At 37.9% G+C, this 17,296-nt stretch overlaps 1 protein-coding gene across 1 annotated transcript in view; it reads left to right on the plus strand.

Moving 5' to 3' along the window:
* Window positions 1–17,296, plus strand: part of FYB2 (FYN binding protein 2) — a 127,928-nt gene that overhangs the window by 58,168 nt on the left and 52,464 nt on the right. The window contains exon 5 of the mRNA XM_043876370.1: window positions 981–1,014. Within this exon, the coding sequence (XP_043732305.1) occupies window positions 981–1,014 (34 nt within the window). The remainder of the gene's footprint in view (window positions 1–980; window positions 1,015–17,296) is intronic.

Here is a 17,296-nt window from a genome sequence, read left to right on the forward strand (position 1 = left end):
AACCACTGTTAAAAGTTACATTAAGTCATATCCTAAAAGGAAATTCTGTAATGAGAAATCGAGCTCTTCTAAGTATACTTTGATAATATGGCTATCTCCATATCAAAGAGGGTGAAGTTTGATTTTTATAAACATTAAATAATTCAGGCCTCAAACCATCTCTCTGAAAGAGAAAAAAGTCAGAGAACAGAGGACTAAGTTTTGGGGAATAAAATGGGCTCCCCATTTTATTAAATTTTATTAAATCCCAGCTCCCCCATCACTGGCTATTTAGGTTTGGTCATGGGACCCACTGAGCTTCATTGTCCTTATCTGTAAAATGGGGATGATAGTAAGACTCCTCTCGTAGGATGGTTGTAAGGAGAAATGAGAAGAGGCCTGGGAAGACTGAACAGTGGCCAGCACAACAGTAAGCGCTCAGTAAAGGCACTCTTACCATTACCTCAAGCATGCGTCGAGCAGCTGCACTCTTCTTTGCCAGACTCTGTGATAGAAACGAGATTAGTTAGAAGTGCTGTTAGAGATAGTGGACATCCGCAGGGCAAAGGGGAAACAAGAACATCAACCTAGGTCTCATACCATTGAGGAAACTGGGTAAAGAGTATATGGGGTCCCTCTGTGTTATTTCTTACTACTGCATGTAAACCTACAATTGTCTCAAAGTGGAAAGTTTAATTTAAAAAAAATTAAAGGAACAAGAAATTAAGAAATAAATCCCACAGGAGTTTCGGGACCCAAGGAAGTCAAAGTCTAATGTAAAGAGACTGCAGTCATAAATAAGCACCATAAAGTGTGTGTGAACGCTGCATGCAGTCCCTGACAGTCCCTGGGTGCTGGGGTAGGGCGGGTTGGGGCACAGGTACACTGCCTCTCTATATTTTCTCTGGTGGTGGGAAGGGGTCAGGTCATTGTGCAAATAGTTCACTTAAACAGACTGCTACTAACATGTCTTTTTTTCGCCCTGCCTCTTGCTCTTGCAGAAGCTGCAGAAGGCGGCTACCTGCCTCCAGCGAGGTGAGTGCCCATTTCTTAATTGTGCAGCAGTGCAGCCCATCAATGGGGTTGCTTAGCCTGCCCCAAAGCAGGCAATAAGCACAGGCCAGGTGTCTGTATTTCTCAGAAGAGTTGGGGGAAGAGGAGATAACAAACTGCAACCGACTGCAGCTTTCAATTAAATGAGAGATTAAATAAACTGCATTTAACAATCATGCTGATGTTAAGTTGCAAAGATGGGTCTCTGAGGTCCTTTTATTTACGGTACAGTTGGGCTCAGTAAATTGAAACATCAGCCTCCTAGTAACAAATCGGATTAGAGGCTACAGAGTGCTGTGGGCAGCTAGTATGATATTAGGAATCAGTAATGGGACAAAGGACTTTCTGGCTTTGGTGCACTCATTGTAATACTTTTGCCATGGAAGTGTCAGTCTGTGTATCGCGCCCTCTGATGTGTCATGTGTTGAGCTGACCACTTTATACCGGGGTTCTCATGTCCTCTTCTCAAGAAGGCTGCAAAGTTGCTGGCTCTGTTTTCATTTTATAGCTAGAGATACTTGGGCTCAGAAAATTTGCCACTTGCAGAACCACAATTCTAACCCACGTGTTCCCAAACTATTTTTTTTAAGCTGAGATATAATGTATATGTACAATTGTGTAAGTTCGAAACGCACAATATGTTGGTTCAGTACACATATTTCACAATATTGTTACTGTGGTAGCATTAACGTACACTTGCTAAGACCTTTATTACCTTACATAATTATCATTTCTTTTGAAAACAGTTAAAATTCTAGTCTCTCAGCAAGTTCAAGTTTATAATACAGCATTTTTTCTTTTACTATAGTCCCTATGTTGTGCATTGAGTCTCCAGAATTTATGTTGCAAGTTTGTACTCTTAACATCTCTAGTTTTCCCACGCCTCAGTCTCTGGTAACCGCCATTCTACTTTCTGCTTTTACAAGTTCAGTTATTTTATTCTTTTAAGATTCCACATATAAGTGATATTACATAGTAGTTGTCTTTTCTCTGACTTATTTAGCATAATGCCCTTGAGGTTCATCCATGTTGCAAATGGCAAGATGACCTTCTTTTTCAAGGCTGAATAATAGTCCACATATATGTGTGTATATATATATATATATATCTTTGTATATATACATTGTCACATTTATAATATATTATATTCATATATCTTTAACATTTGTTATCTATCACATTTACGTACATATATATCTACTATATACACATATACATTATATATATATTATATATCTCACACCTTCTTTACCCATTCATCTGTTGATAGCCGTTTAGGTTGTTTCCATATCTTGGCCATTGTGAGTAATACTGCAGTCTACATAGGAGTGCAGGTGTCTGAGATCCTGTTTTCGTTTCCTTTGGGTGTATACTGAGGAATAGGATTTCTGGGTCATATGGCACTTCAATTTTTAATTTTTTGAGGAACCACCATGCAGTATTCCATAATAACTGTACTAATAGATATGCCCAAACTGTTTTAAGTGTATCACCTTAATTCCTTCACAAAGATGCTCCTGTTCTCAAGAAGGTCAGTCTTAGAAGGAAAACTAAACCTAAAAATTATCATACTACCTATTCACTCATTAAATGTTTATAATAGTAGAATGTATTACATTTTATAATAGAGAAAGTTATAAGTTTCAGAGGTTGCAAAAATGTGGAGAGCACTTTTCCTTGGGAAGTTTTTGTAGAAAACATATCAGTTAGCTATTACTACAGTAATACTACATAATAACAATATAACATCAATAGTATGCACAGTGAGTACGGGTTCAGTTGATGTGGGCTAGACTCAACTGACTGGCTCATACGTTGCAGACTATCCAGGCGATTTTGCAAATACCGAGTTAGAGTAGAACAGTGACAGTTTACATGGTATTGGGCAGGGATCCAGGAAGGGATGAGGAATAGAGGCACTAATTCAATCAACCGAACAGTGAAGATGCAGCATTTGAAATAAGTATTAAGGATAAACATCTGTCAGAAAACACAGGAAAAGACATCATAAGCAGAACCAGAAAGTGTGGCATATCATGTCTTCTTTTGGAAACTGAACTAGTTGAGTTAGAGTATAGAAAGTATAGTAAGGAATGGGAAGAAATGTGTTGTTAGAGGGAGATAGGAACCAAGTAATGGAGGATTCTGTACACCAAGGATTGGATGAGATGGTCTGGTTCAACAAGGAACAAACTGCATGGAGCTAGGTAAAATTCATGTGCTTTAGGAACCCCTAGTTCAATTGCCTATTTGAAAGAGTTCAGTGATGACACAGGGTAAGTCAGCTGCCTTGTATGTGCATTTGTGTGAAAGAGAGAAAGGATTAGACAGCCCAGGAGATGATCTGTACTATGTACTCTAGGAACACGGGCCCCATTGTCGCAGTTTGAGGGGACAGTGGACTTCTGCTGGGCTCTCAGTCAGTCTTGCTTCCCTCCTGCCTTGAATGCTGTGAGCATCTCAGTGTGATCATGAGTGTGCTGTATAGTAGTGTTCAGCTTGATATGCATTTTCTCTACAGCTTGGCTCTGAACTAAGCTGACTTCTTCTCTGGCATTTTAACCATCCTCTTCAACATGCGGGGCGGTGGGGCAAACTTACTGTGATAGGCAAGTATTGGGAAACTGTAGTCAGTCTCTGGAGTGACACCTTCTTGCTAAGGGATTTACAAGCACAGTTTCAGTTTGACTTTAAACAGTTTCCTTTGACTTTAAAACTTAATCTCATCTAAAATGAGACTCGCTATACCTCAGTGATGATATGGGCCATCGTGTCGTGAGAGTGAAAGGCAAGAGATGAAGAAGGACCAGAATACTTAGGTGTGGCTTCATGGAAGTAAAAAGAACTTGAAACGTATCCTGTGATGATAGGTCAGGATCACATAGGCTTACTTATTTGTTCCCTTTTGTGAGACTCTGTAACTCAGACTGTAAAGAACCTGCCTGCAATGCAGGAGACCTGGGTTTGACTCCTGGGTCAGGAAGATCCCCTGGAAAAGGGAATGGCTACCCACTCCAGTGTTCTTGCCTGAAGAATTCCATGGACAGAGAAGCCCGGCAGGCTATAGTCCATGGGGTGGCAAAGAGTCAGACATGACTGAGCTGCTAGCACTTTCACTTTCTAAGGTAGGTGAGGGTAGAGTATTATTCCCAGAAATAATAACATTCTTGACTTATAGTAGGTAGATGGAAGAATGGATGGTTGGACAGACTGAAGGACAGACCGATGGATATTCACTATAGAGCTAGAACATGATTGAAAGCAAGGTGGTAGAGAAGAAGGTTGCTGATGTGGAAAAGTAAGACATGACATTGAATTCTGAAATACATTAAGTGCCATGCTAAGGGTTTTGAATTTTATCTTGTAATGCTAAGAAATTACTTTGAACAAGTAAATGCCATGATGCTGAGCATTCTTAGATACAACTTCCATGGAAACTGCTGCTTGTTTGGGAAAAACATCTTCCATGTTCATGGTATTAATTATCAATAAAGATATTAGATTAGAAATAGAGTATGTCAGATCTCATTACTGGAAGGGGACCTGGCAATTATTGATGCAACAGGCCATATAGCATAATATCAACAAAAATCTGAGCTTTTAATCTCAGTCTTGCCACTTAACATTTATGTAGTCTTGGACAAATGTTTCAACTTCTGAAAAACTCTGTTTTACTTATGTAAAATGGGATATCAATAGTTCCTAACACATGCAGTTGTGGCATGGGTTAAATGAAATAATAGTTGTAAAGTGTTTAGTGCCTTACCAAGTGTCTAGAGAGTGTTCAGTGAAGTTTGCTTAGCTGTTATATAACCTCTCACCAAGGGCAGGGATTCATGTTCAGAACCTTATTCTCTTCAAAAATCCTTTGATGGGGAGCTTATTGCATGGAAATTTCAGTGTTTTTCTTTTGGGGGGCAGATTTTATTCATTTAACACATATTTGTTGAGCATCTACCATATGCCAAGTCCTCTTATATTGAGAATACATTGAGAATACAGCAGTGTATAAAAAATGTCTTAATGTGCCCACACACACATTTGTTTGTTTATTCGAAAGTCCTTGAAGTTGGGCTGGAAAAGAAATGACTTCCTTATTCTACACACTCAACCATCCATCCCAGATCTATGATTGATACAATGGATGTCGTCTCTACTCCTTTCTTTTAAAAAAAATATTTATCTATTTGGCCACATTGGGTCTTAAGTTGCGGCAGATGGGATCTTCATTGCATCATGCAGATCTTTCGTTTCAGTGGATGACCTTCTAGTTTTGGTGCGAGGGCTTAGTTGCTCAGAGACATGTGGGACCTTTGTTCCCTGACCAGGTATTGAACCTGCATCCCCTGAAATAAAGAGCTTCTCTCGGTTTTAGTGCCTGAATCAGAGATCCCCTGACTCAGGACTATCCTCTGACTGTTCTTAATAAGAAAAAACCCATAATTATAGCTAATGAGGATTAGTTATAGCTAACTATAACTATAGTTATTCTTAACCACTGAATCAGCAGGGAAGTCCCTTTATTTTTTTCTTTACATGATGTTTTTAAAAATATCTAAGGACTACGTTCTTCCCTAATCTCAAACTCTCGTTGTTTTTAACCACTATTCACAAAACAGGGGTCTGTGTTTTTGCTGTATCTCTGTGGATATATTTTGTAATCCTCTTTTTAGGAACTCAGTGCATTTACAATAGCCATTTTTACTTCTAAGCCCCTTTATACTGTGTATTACATATAAGCGGCATTGTGTAATGGAGCAAGCACAGGCCCAGGGTCAAATTAGCACGGGTTCAACCCCGCCTCTAATACAAGTCATTGAACAGCTCAGAGCTTTGATATGCACATCTCTAAAGTGAACATAGTAATATTTACTTCATTGATTGTCACAAAGACTAAATGATATAGATTATATAAAGCTCGGGAGTACACAGAAGATGATCAATGAGTCTTAGTTTCTTCAGCCCTTGGCCTCTCCCTTTCTTCTTCTCTCTAGAATATTAATATCACATTAATGAAATGACTCTTTGGAGTTTATCCTTTGTCATCACTCTTTCACACAAACCAAGCTAGCTGGCATGCCTCTTGAATAAGCAGCTTCTATTTGTGTGTGTGAGCAAAGCAGGTTAGTCCCAGGGCAGCAATCAGCCCTGGGTCTATGTCAGTACTTAGCAGAGTTGACTGTTGGCTAATATCTTATTCATTAGCTATAACTATGGGTTTTTTCCTATTAAGAAGAGTCAGAGGATAGTCCTGAGTCAGGAAATCTCTGATTCAGACACTAACGCAGAGAGAAGCTCTTTATTTCAGGAGAATAGATTCAGACAGTACAATGTTTCTCTCATGTGAGGGTCTGTGGGTAGATCTTAGGAGTCCACCATATTCTCTCCCAAACATTTAATTTTGATTTGCATTTTGACAATAGTCTTTAAAAGATAATATAAGCCTGTTTTCAATGTCTGGATGGCCTCCTTCAACCTAGTACTTTGGAACATACTTTTGTGTTTGTGTTTTGGTATTTCTACCCTTCACAGAGTGGGGAATACAGGTGTCTTCTAGGGTTGAGCAGATTATGTGATCGTGTCTAGGGCCTATGTTATGACTAGGAAGAATAGATCCCAGGGAATGAATGCCTTTCCTAAGGCACTCAAGTAAAATAATGATAACAGAGAAATGACACGGTGGTTAAATAAGATCTGGCTGTAGTTTTTGAACAGTGGTAAATGCTATGAGGAAGAATATATATATGTAAGTTTTAAAGGTTACACTCCACTTACAGCTACTACAAATATTGGCTATATTCCCTCTGTTGTATAGTATATCATTGTAGCCTACCTTACATCCAATAGTTTGTACCTCCTTCTTCCCCACCTATATATCGACCCTTCCCCTACAACTGGTAACCACTAGTTTGTTTTCTGTATCTGTGAGTCTACTTTTATAAAGAAAAAAATTAAAGCATATTAGGATAATAAAATGGGATTGGAAATGAAACCAAGGAGGTGGAGGACCATCAGGAAAAGCCTTCCTGAGGCGGTGACATTTGGGCTGAGACCTCAATGATGAGGACCCTGTCATGGAGGGTCTAGAAGATGTTCCAAGGGAGAGACAACTGGGGTGCATTCTCAAGGAAGAACCACCCTGATGAGTTTCAAGAACCAAAAAGGCAAGGAGTAGAGCTAAAACAGTGTGCTAGGACAGTGGCGGAGGTGATTCTTAGAAGCCATGGACTGAGTCTGGATTTTGCTCTAAATGCATTGGGAAGCCAGGTAGTGAGCTGACATTTACCTGGGGAAGATCAGTCTGGATGCTGTATAAATAACATATAGTGGAGAAGCAGGTAGAAACAGGCAGATAGCCTAGGGAGCCATTGTGACAACAATGAAACAATGACAGTATTAGAAATAGCAGTCAATGCTGACATAGTGTCCGTTCTAAGTGTGTGAATGATTTCATTTGTGACAATCTTTAAGAAGTAGATACAACTATTATAGATTTTATAAATGAGAAAACTAGAGTCTCAGGCTAAATAACTTGACATGGCCACACTTCTAAGTTGAGGCCTAGTGGTTGAGAGGCAGATGGCCATACAGAAACATTCCAGGAAGCAGGAACAGCATGTGCAAAGTCCTTGATGTAGGACAGTGGATAGCATCCTTGTAAAACAGAGAGGAGGCCAGTGTGGTTAGAGTGTAATGAGGGAGGAAGAGGGTCGTAGGAAGGAGTTTGGAGAGGTTGCTAGGGCTGAGATCATACAGGTGAGGCATTCAATGGTTTTGTTGTTATTTTTTGTTTAATTAGAAGATAGTTACTTTATGATATTGTGATGATTTTTGCCATTCATCAACGTGAATTAACATTGTTTTGTTGTTTTTAAATTAAGTAGCATAAGCCAGATTGTGACAAGGTCTAAGCTATCTTTTTAAAAGATCGTCCTGGCTGCTGTGTGGAGAATAGACGGTTGAAGGACCAGAGAAAAATGATACTTAATTAGTGTCTTAAAGAATAAGTAAGAGCTACTGTTTAGTAGAGAGAATGCTACTTGATACTCTGTGGTAACCTAAATGGGAAAGAAACCCAAAAAAGAGAGGGTACATGTGCATGTGTAGCTGATTCATTTTGCTATACAGTAGAAACTAACACAGCATTGTAAAGCAACTACACTCCAATAAAAAAAGTAATGTAAAAAAAGACCTACCCACTTGTTAGTCGTCATAATAAAAGAAAATTACCAAGTTGGAAAAAAAAAAAAGAATAAGTGAAAGTTTGTGGAAAGGACATTGGAGGTAAGGTTATTACGAGCAGAGGAACCACACATACAAAAGCACAGAGGCAAGAAGCATCCTGGTGTGCCGAGGAGCCACAGTAACTTGTCATAATTAGAATGTACAATGGCAGTCTGTGTAGCGTGCAATAATAGTTCAGCCAGTACTGGCTGAATAATATAATGGACTTAGATGGTTCTTAGCTTGAGACTCAATTATTTACAGTGTGTTTTTGTTATTTTCTAGATTCTTGGGTGTAGTTCAGCTCCCTGTCTGAATTATAAATTCTTTGAAAGCGGGGAGAGAATCAAATACTTCTTTCTTACCAGCTGCATAACTTTGAGGTTTGTTTACATTGAACAACACAGCAATACTTGAAAATAAGAAGATCGACGGAATGTGTTCTAAGGAGTTAAGAGCATAGACTTTGCGGTCAGATAGCCTTAGGTTTATATTTTGAGCTCCACACTAGCTGTGTGATCTTAGAAGAGTTATTTAATATCTCTGGGCCTCCAATTTCCTCACATGGGAAAATGGAGAAATCAATAAATCCTACCTTTTTGGGTTGCTGTGAGGATCAAGATATGTATCTATAATTCCACAAAGTTCCCAGCAATGTTGTAAACACTTGATAAATGGCAGCGATTTGTCATGTGTTTGGAGTAGCAGGGTTTGTCTGTAACAAGGTCTAGGGCTGCAGGCAGTGGCTGGCTTCAGGAGGTCTGTTTCCTAGGAAAGCCTGCCAGTAGCTCAGAGGATGACCCTGCCTTTCACTTCTTAAAACAAATGCTCTCAGATATGATATCCCACCTCAAAGCAGACACCCTGAAAATTGAAATGCAGGTATTTTAAAGCTTGACCTTAATAATAAAAATGAGGACTTGGGGTTATCTTTTATTCATGTGGCGAAAGTTGCCACTGGATTATTGAGAAATTGCTTAGTGGTTGCATTAGTAGAAGTCAGGGTGCGTTTAAAGAGTCATTCCTAAGTTCATCAGTGATTTCATTGATTCTTTTAAGTAATACTATTAAGGTTAAGTAATACTATTCTTATAAGTGATAATATCAGGCATAGAGAAATATAGTAACTGCCTTGTCACATGTTCCCCATATAATGACTGCTATATAGAAAAATTGATCTGTAAAACCATTGGATCAACCTAACCAAATTATGAAAAATATCATCTAAAACCCACTTTTAAGCTCCATGACCTTCACTATCACTCTGGGCTTCAACATTTTCATTTCTCAGTTTTCCTTGTTCCTGTAGTTCCAAGGAAAAAAGCAATGGACTAGGAATTAGAAGGCCTGTTTTCCTGACCCACAGTGGTACTGTCTTGAGTGAGTTACTGAAGCTCTGCAGGCCTCAGTTTCTACATGTGCAAAATGCCTTGTCATGCTACTGAGAGGATTCAAGGGGAGAACATATATAACATTAGCATGAATAGAGTTTGGTCAAAGAGGGAATGAGGGCATGTGAGTTAGTGAGTGAGAAGTCTCAGAGCTTCTGTGCCTCCCCATCTTCAGCACACACGATGGTCTCTCATCATGGCTTTGCTTCACAGTTGGTTTGGTCCTCTTGGGTCCTCTCTGTGGTGTGTGCCAATGACCTCCTCCCGTAATGACTTCCACTGCTGTTGGAGCTGTTCTTGTCTGTTTGACCTCAGCTGGCACTTCCATTTTTCCAAGAAATTCTACAACAGAGTGATTGGAACCCAAGATTCTGCACTCAAATATCTGGCTTCTAAGCTCTGCTCTGCTGCTTACTACTGTGACCTAGGTGGTGCCTCAGTTTTCTCATTTGAACATGGAAAAAGTGATAGTATCTTCATAGGGTCAATTGAGAATCAAATAAATTGAGAAATATACTTGGAACAGTGCCTAGCATAAAGTAAAGGAATAAAAGTTATTAGCTATTATTATTGTTGACATGCCCTCCTCATGAATGAGATCAGTGGTTTCACAAAGTAGTTTCAAAGTTAATAATATTACTCCTAAAACTGAGATTACTGTAATAACATTTACATGGTCATTGTATTAGTCAGGGTTCTTCAGAGGAACAGAACCAGTAAGATATGTATTTTATGTATTTATGCATTACATATTAGATTGCATATATTACATATATAATATTTCATTATTTATTAAGAATGAGGAATTGGCTCACACAGTTAGAGAGGCCAAGAAGTCCCATGATCTGCCATCTATAAGCAGAAAAACCAGTGGTATAATTCCAAGTCCAACAGCCTGAGAACAGGGTAGCCAATGGCATAAATCCCAATCCAAGGGCAGGAGAAGATGAGTTGACATGACCCAGATCAACAGATGAGCCAGGACAAATTGAGTGAATTCCTCTTTCCTCCTCCTTTGTTTCTGTTCAGACCCTGAATGGATTGCATGATGCCTACTTGTATTAGGGAGGGCAGTCTGCTCTACTGAACCCACTGACCCAAATGCTAACTTCATCCAGAAACACCCTCTAAACAGTTCTAGAAATAATATTTATCAGGACACTCTGTGACCAATCAAGTTGACACATAAAATTAACCATCCCTTTAGTCACTGTACTTTTGTGGCCCTTACGTAAAGAGAGTTGAGTTACCCATTCATGAATTAGAAATAAATACCTAATGTCCAGGGCTGAATGACATTGTTTGTGGTTGATGCTATTGTGGAGTCATAGTAGAATCTGCAAAGTTATGAAACATGCAGGAGTAGGAATTGGGCATGCACACACACATGTGTATACATGTATATGTACATAAACATATATAGGATACATAAAATCATGTATAAAATGATAGTAAAATCAAATACAAAGATGTATATGTAGCGGGGTGTGTGTGTGTGTTCTGTAAAAATGGTAGAAGTGTAAGAACTGGTGGTGGAGGCAGTAGAAGCTGAAGTCCAGGTGGTTGATGTGCGTAGAGGGGGAAATGGTAGTAAGTATTACTGTAAATGGAAGTCGTGAACTCTTTGTACCAAGCACCGTGCTAAATGCAGCATAATGACAATCATCTCATCCTCATCAGAAAGAGGCTTAAAGGAAGAAGAGACTTGGATCCAACTATGTATGCAGGGTCACAGCCAGGTAAAGCTGGCTAGAGGTGTGAAGATTCCACCCTAAAAGCCTCTATTTCCAGAAGTGTGTCTCTCCTTATAGCCATTCTGGTCAACTACTTCATCTTTAACCATTATCTAATATTTAGAAGACAGAGCTTGGAATAGCTTATGAGGAAACATATATTTAAAATTTTTCCATGCAATTTTGTAAACCTGGCACAAATGCATTTTGAGATCCAGTTTAGATAGAATGGATGCCATTGTTTGTAGTCTAATTACCAGTCGTTTGATCCAAGAATTAATTCTTTCATTCAGGAATTTCTTAGGGTAAAACCCTATGGGGAGGTTAGTCTTACAAGAAGTATTTATTGGAGATAGAAACTTTTCCACTTTGGGACTTCGGGTAATCGAGAGATCAGATGGTCTTGTCCTTGTCACCAGGAACCTGTAGAGTGTCACAGGGAACAGCTGGCTAAGCTACAACTCCTCTTCCTATTTCTAGAACTGATGGACCATCGAAAAAATGGAATAAGTTGGATTTTCAGCTTAGGTCCACATCCCTAATAAACAGATGAAAAGTAGGGCACATTGGTTTTGTTGTGTAAGTCTCAGTCTTTCTATTTTAATGCAGGTTCTTTAGATTTTCCAGAACTGTCTTGCAGTGAAAGTTTTTTGACTCATCCTCATGCAGTGTAGCATAGGAGAAGATGGGCATGGAAATGTACCTGTCAGGCATTTCCCACATGTTAACTCAGTTATTCCACCACTGAACCGCTGCAGACCCAGTGAAGAAGCGAAGGCTCTGAGAAGCTAACTGCTCGAGATCACATGACCAGTGAGAGGTGGATGGGATGAATCTAGGTACAGTGTCCAGCATGTAGTACCCTCAACAATTAGCAGCTGATCCTGTTGTGGAAAACTTCACTGTTTGACCAAGTGAATAGGTGTTTGAATATGCTGTGTGAGCTTCTTCCCTAGCATGTACAGTCTGATACAGAGGTTGCTTAATTATTTTCTTCAGAGGAGAGTGGTGGCCCAGGGGTGGACATGGCAAGTGGAAACAACCATGAGAAGAAGTCACAAGTCTGTGTTTCATCCAGAGAGTCCAAAAATCTGTTTAGAAGATAGGTTTCTAAGGGTCCAAATACAGTTAGAAAATACTTGCTTTTATAAGTCATCTTTAACATTTACACTGCATTTACAGGGTTCTTGTTTCTCCAGGAACATAATGTTGAAGGTATCATTAAGAAACATTCATGTTTTATTATGTAATATTTAAATTACTAGAGGTTTTCTATAAGAAAGGCAGAAAAGATAAAAACCTGATGCTAAATGCTAGTAATAAAAGGAACTTTCCAAAATGCAAACCTCAACACTTCTTTTTTAAAATACTGTAATTTTAATAGTATAATAAATTTGTAGCACAGTTTTGGTGGAATGCCTATATGCAGAGGGCAGATATTTCATTCAGTATCTATAGTATACCTTTCAAGTAGATTTTATAATTACTGTTTTGTGGAGTAGGAAACTGAAGATTTAAGGTATTTATTCAATACTTTTAAAACTAGAAAATGGAAGAGAGAAGATTCAAATTCAAATCTGTCTGACCACGAGCTCCGAGTCTGTCAGTAATTCTGTGTTGCCTCCCAATGACGTCTAAAGTCCTAGATACAGACTGTACACAAATATTTTAATAAATGTGGAAACAAAGAAATTGAAGCATAGATATATTTAAATTATAGAATTGTTTCTTCCCAGAAATTCAGGTTCATTATATTGACCCATGTCATATTAAATCAAGGTGTATCTCAGATCTTGTTTTAATGGACCAGGAAAAAGATAAAAGACGTTCTCAGATGACAGAAAGGGAAGTTTAACTACATGTACAGTGTCATTTTCCCCTTTTACCATAAATCCTAGGACTGCTTCTCTATAATGACAACATCTGAAGATGACTTTTTTTTATGCTCTGTTGAAATTCTTTCTGATTATCTGAAGTCAGATATTTATTCATTTCTGACAAAAGTAGTCCAAGAAATTGATTAGATATCTTCTTTCAACATTTCCACAAATTGTTTCTAATTAATAAAGTTAATTTACCATAGACCCATGGAGATTGTTAGGTCACTGGAGCATAAGATGCATGGCATAGTCTATAATTTAAGAACATTTCTCTCGATTATTTTATGCAGGGAGAGGGGAACAAAATAGTGAGGGGAGAAATTACTGATGCATTAGAGTTCATAATTTTTCCTCTTCAGCAAAATGAACTGTTCATACATATTTTAAAATATTATAGAGATTATGAAAGAAAAACCTGAAATAACCAAAGTGGTCAAACACAGATGGGGAATTGAGTGTAATATGCTTATAATATAAAATAAATGTAGGGAAACAGAGGAAGAAGTCCACCCTTTCCATTGTCTATAACTATAGGAATGGGGGGGAAACTGGAAGGATACCAAAATGTGAAGAGCTCACTTGTGTGACAGTGGAAGGATTATGGATGATTTGTCTGTCTCTCTCCTATCCACAGTCCGGGTGAAGAAGTGATTTTCCGTTTGCTGTAGACACAATCGAAGGAAGCCCTCTTCCTTTCACTCCCTAGTCCTGTTTCTTTCTTCCCAGAGCAACTCCAACTATGAATATTAGAGTGTATCCATTTGTATTTCTTATTCTTCAGCTATAAACTCAGATATCTGTTAAAGATACAGAATTTTACATTTTTGTATAAACAGCATCTTGTTTATCCTTCTGAAACTTGAATTTTTTCAAAGCTGTTTTCATATTCTATCTATGCTGATGCATATACAGCTAGTTTATCCTTTATAATTGCATGCTATATATATTTCATCATGTGAATGTATCATAATTCATGTATTTTCTGACTGAGGGACATTGAAATTGTTTTTTATCTTCACATTTTCCAATGATAGTGCAGTGATCATCCTCATGTATTTCCAGGTGAATATAAGCAAGTTTCTCTAGGTTATTTACTTAAAGTAGAAATTGCTAAATAATAGTAAATAAGAAACTTCAGTTTTACTATAATAAGTATTGAAAAATTATCTCCCAAAATGGTTGTCCTCTCAAACTAGTATAAAGAGTTTCTCCGTGTTCTTGCCAAATGTGGTGTCCTTTTCCAGTTGGGGGATTCTTGCTAAACTGATGGATGTAAATGAAATTCTCATTGTCTTGACTCCATCTCCCTGTTGACCATAAGACTTCAAATTTACTTTTGTAAACGATTCAATTTTTTTCTTCTGTGATGTCTATCATGTCCTTTTGTTCAATTGTCTATGGATTTGACTTTTTCCTATTTCAGGCATTCCCAATAGAGTTTAGATATCAACTAAAGTTTATTAGACTTCTTTTTTAAGTGTGGTATTTGTTGGCATTTAATCTAGTTGAGAGAGTTTATCTACATGGAAATTTTGTTTATATCTATTAAAATAATTATGAGTTTTTCCCTCTCATTGTTTCAATGTGATTCATTGCAGTGATAGATTGTCTGATGTTGAGCCATCCTTGAAGTCTTGGAATAAATTTTAGTTATTCTTAAGTTGATTTTAATACTAATTTATTTAGTACTTAGTGAGTGTGGGTTAAAGTTTCTTACATGAAACCGGGCTTTATTTTTATTTCAATGTTTGATCTTTTTGTGGTTTTCATATCAAAATTACACTATCCTCTGAAAATGAGTAAAGTAGTTTTTCACTTTTTCTATCCTCTGAAACTTCGCTAAAATTTTCTCGTAAAACATAGTGGATGAAAAGGAGAGAGATGCATTGAGTGTGGAGGTGGGTGTGAGTACTATTGATTTGAGCCCTTTAATGGTTTGTTGGCCTACTAGTCTTTCTAGTTCTTCAGTCACTGTGATAATTTTATATTCCCTACTAATTTGCCAAATTTCCCTAAAATTTCAAATTTATTGGCAGAGAGCTGATCTTAATATTTTCTTAGATTTCTAAAAATCTGAAACAAACTGTAGTTTTGTCTCCTTTTGTATCTGTAATTTGTGTGTGTGTGGATATACGTGTGCCTTCCCTCATTGTCTTGATCAGTCATGCTAACGTGTGGTCTGATATTAATAGACCTACCTAAGCTTTCTTTTGGAAAGTTTGCTTTACACTCTTTCTCCATTGATATGGGAGCTTTGGTTTATCTGGTAGTTTTTAGCAGCATTAGCAAGATTTTTGCAACATCCAGTCAGATACTCTCCATTTTCTTTACAGTAGACTAATCTATGTGCATTTTTTGTGATTCTTGATCAGTCTGGACTTTTTCCTATTTTATGTTTTAGACTTACCATGCAACTCACTTATGTGCATTTTTTCCTTTCCTGCCTTCTTAATATTTAAGCTTTCTCATTTAGTATTTTCCTTCTACCAGTTAGAAATAGAGGAAAACAACAGAATTGGAAAGACTAGCGATCTCTTCAAGAAAATTAGAGATACCAAGAGAACATTTCATGCAAAGATGGGCACAATAAAGGACAGAAATGGTATGGGCCTAACAGAAGCAGAAGATAATAAGAAGAAGTGGCAAGAATACACAGAAGAACTGTACAAAAATGATCTTCATGACCCAGATAATCACGATGGTGTGATCACTCACCTAGAGCCAGACATCCGGGGATGTGAAGTCAAGTGGGCCTGAGGGAGCATCACTATGAACAAAGCTAGTGGAGGTAATGGAATTCCAGTTGAGCTGTTTAAAATCCTAAAAGATTTTAAGTTTCATTAGGTCCCATTTGTTTAGTTTTGCTTTTATTTCCAATATTCTGGGAGGTGGGTCATAGAGGATCTTGCTGTGATTTATGTCGGAGAGTGTTTTGCCTATGTTCTCCTCTAGGAGTTTTATAGTTTCTGGTCTTACATTTAGATCTTTAATCCATTTTGAGTTTATTTTTGTGTATGGTGTTAGAAAGTGTTCTAGTTTCATTCTTTTACAAGTGGTTGACAAAACCCACTGAAATGTTGTGAAGTAATTAGCCTCCAACTAATAAAAATAAATAAATAAATAAAATTTAAAAAAAATAAAAAAATAAAATCCTAAAAGATGATGCTGTGAAAGTGCTGCACTCAATATGCCAGCAAATTTGGAAAACTCAGCAGTGGCCACAGGACTGGAAAAGGTCTGTCTTCATTCCAATCCCAAAGAAAGGCAATGCCAAAGAATGCTCACACTACCACATAATTGCACTTATCTCACACACTAGTAAAGTAATGCTCAAATTTCTCCAAGCCAGCCTTCAGCAATACGTGAACCGTGAACTTCCAGATGTTCAAGCTGGTTTTAGAAAAGGCAGAGGAACCAGAGATCAAATTGCCAACACCCGCTGGATCATCGAAAAAACAAGAGAGTTCCAGAAAAACATCTATTTCTGCTTTATTGACCATGCCACAGCCTTTGACTCTGTGGATCACCACAAATTGGAAAATTATGAAAGAGATGGGAATACCAGACCACCTGACCTGCCTCTTGAGAAATCTGTATGCAGGTCAGGAAGCAACAGTTAGAACTGGACATGGAACAACAGACTAGTTCCAAATAGGAAAAGGAGTATGTCAAGGCTGTGTATTGTCACCCTGCTTATTTAACTTATATGCAGAGTACATCATGAGAAACGCTGGGCTAGATGAAGCACAAACTGGAATCAAGATTGCTGGGAGAAATATCAATAACCTCAGATGACACCACCCTTATGGCAGAAAGTAAAGAAAAACTAAAGAGCCTCTTGATGAAAGTGAAAGAGAGGAGTGAAAAAGTTGGCTTAAAGCTCAACATTCAGAAAACTAAGATCATGGCATCCAGTCCCATCACTTCATGGCGAATAGATGGAGAAACAGTGGAAATAGATGGAAACAGTGGCTGACTTTATTTTTCTGGGCTCCAAAATCACTGCAGATGGTGATTGCAGCCATGAAATTAAAAG

This window comes from Cervus elaphus, chromosome 20, assembly GCF_910594005.1.
Source record: "Cervus elaphus chromosome 20, mCerEla1.1, whole genome shotgun sequence".
Lineage (NCBI taxonomy): Eukaryota > Metazoa > Chordata > Mammalia > Artiodactyla > Cervidae > Cervus > Cervus elaphus.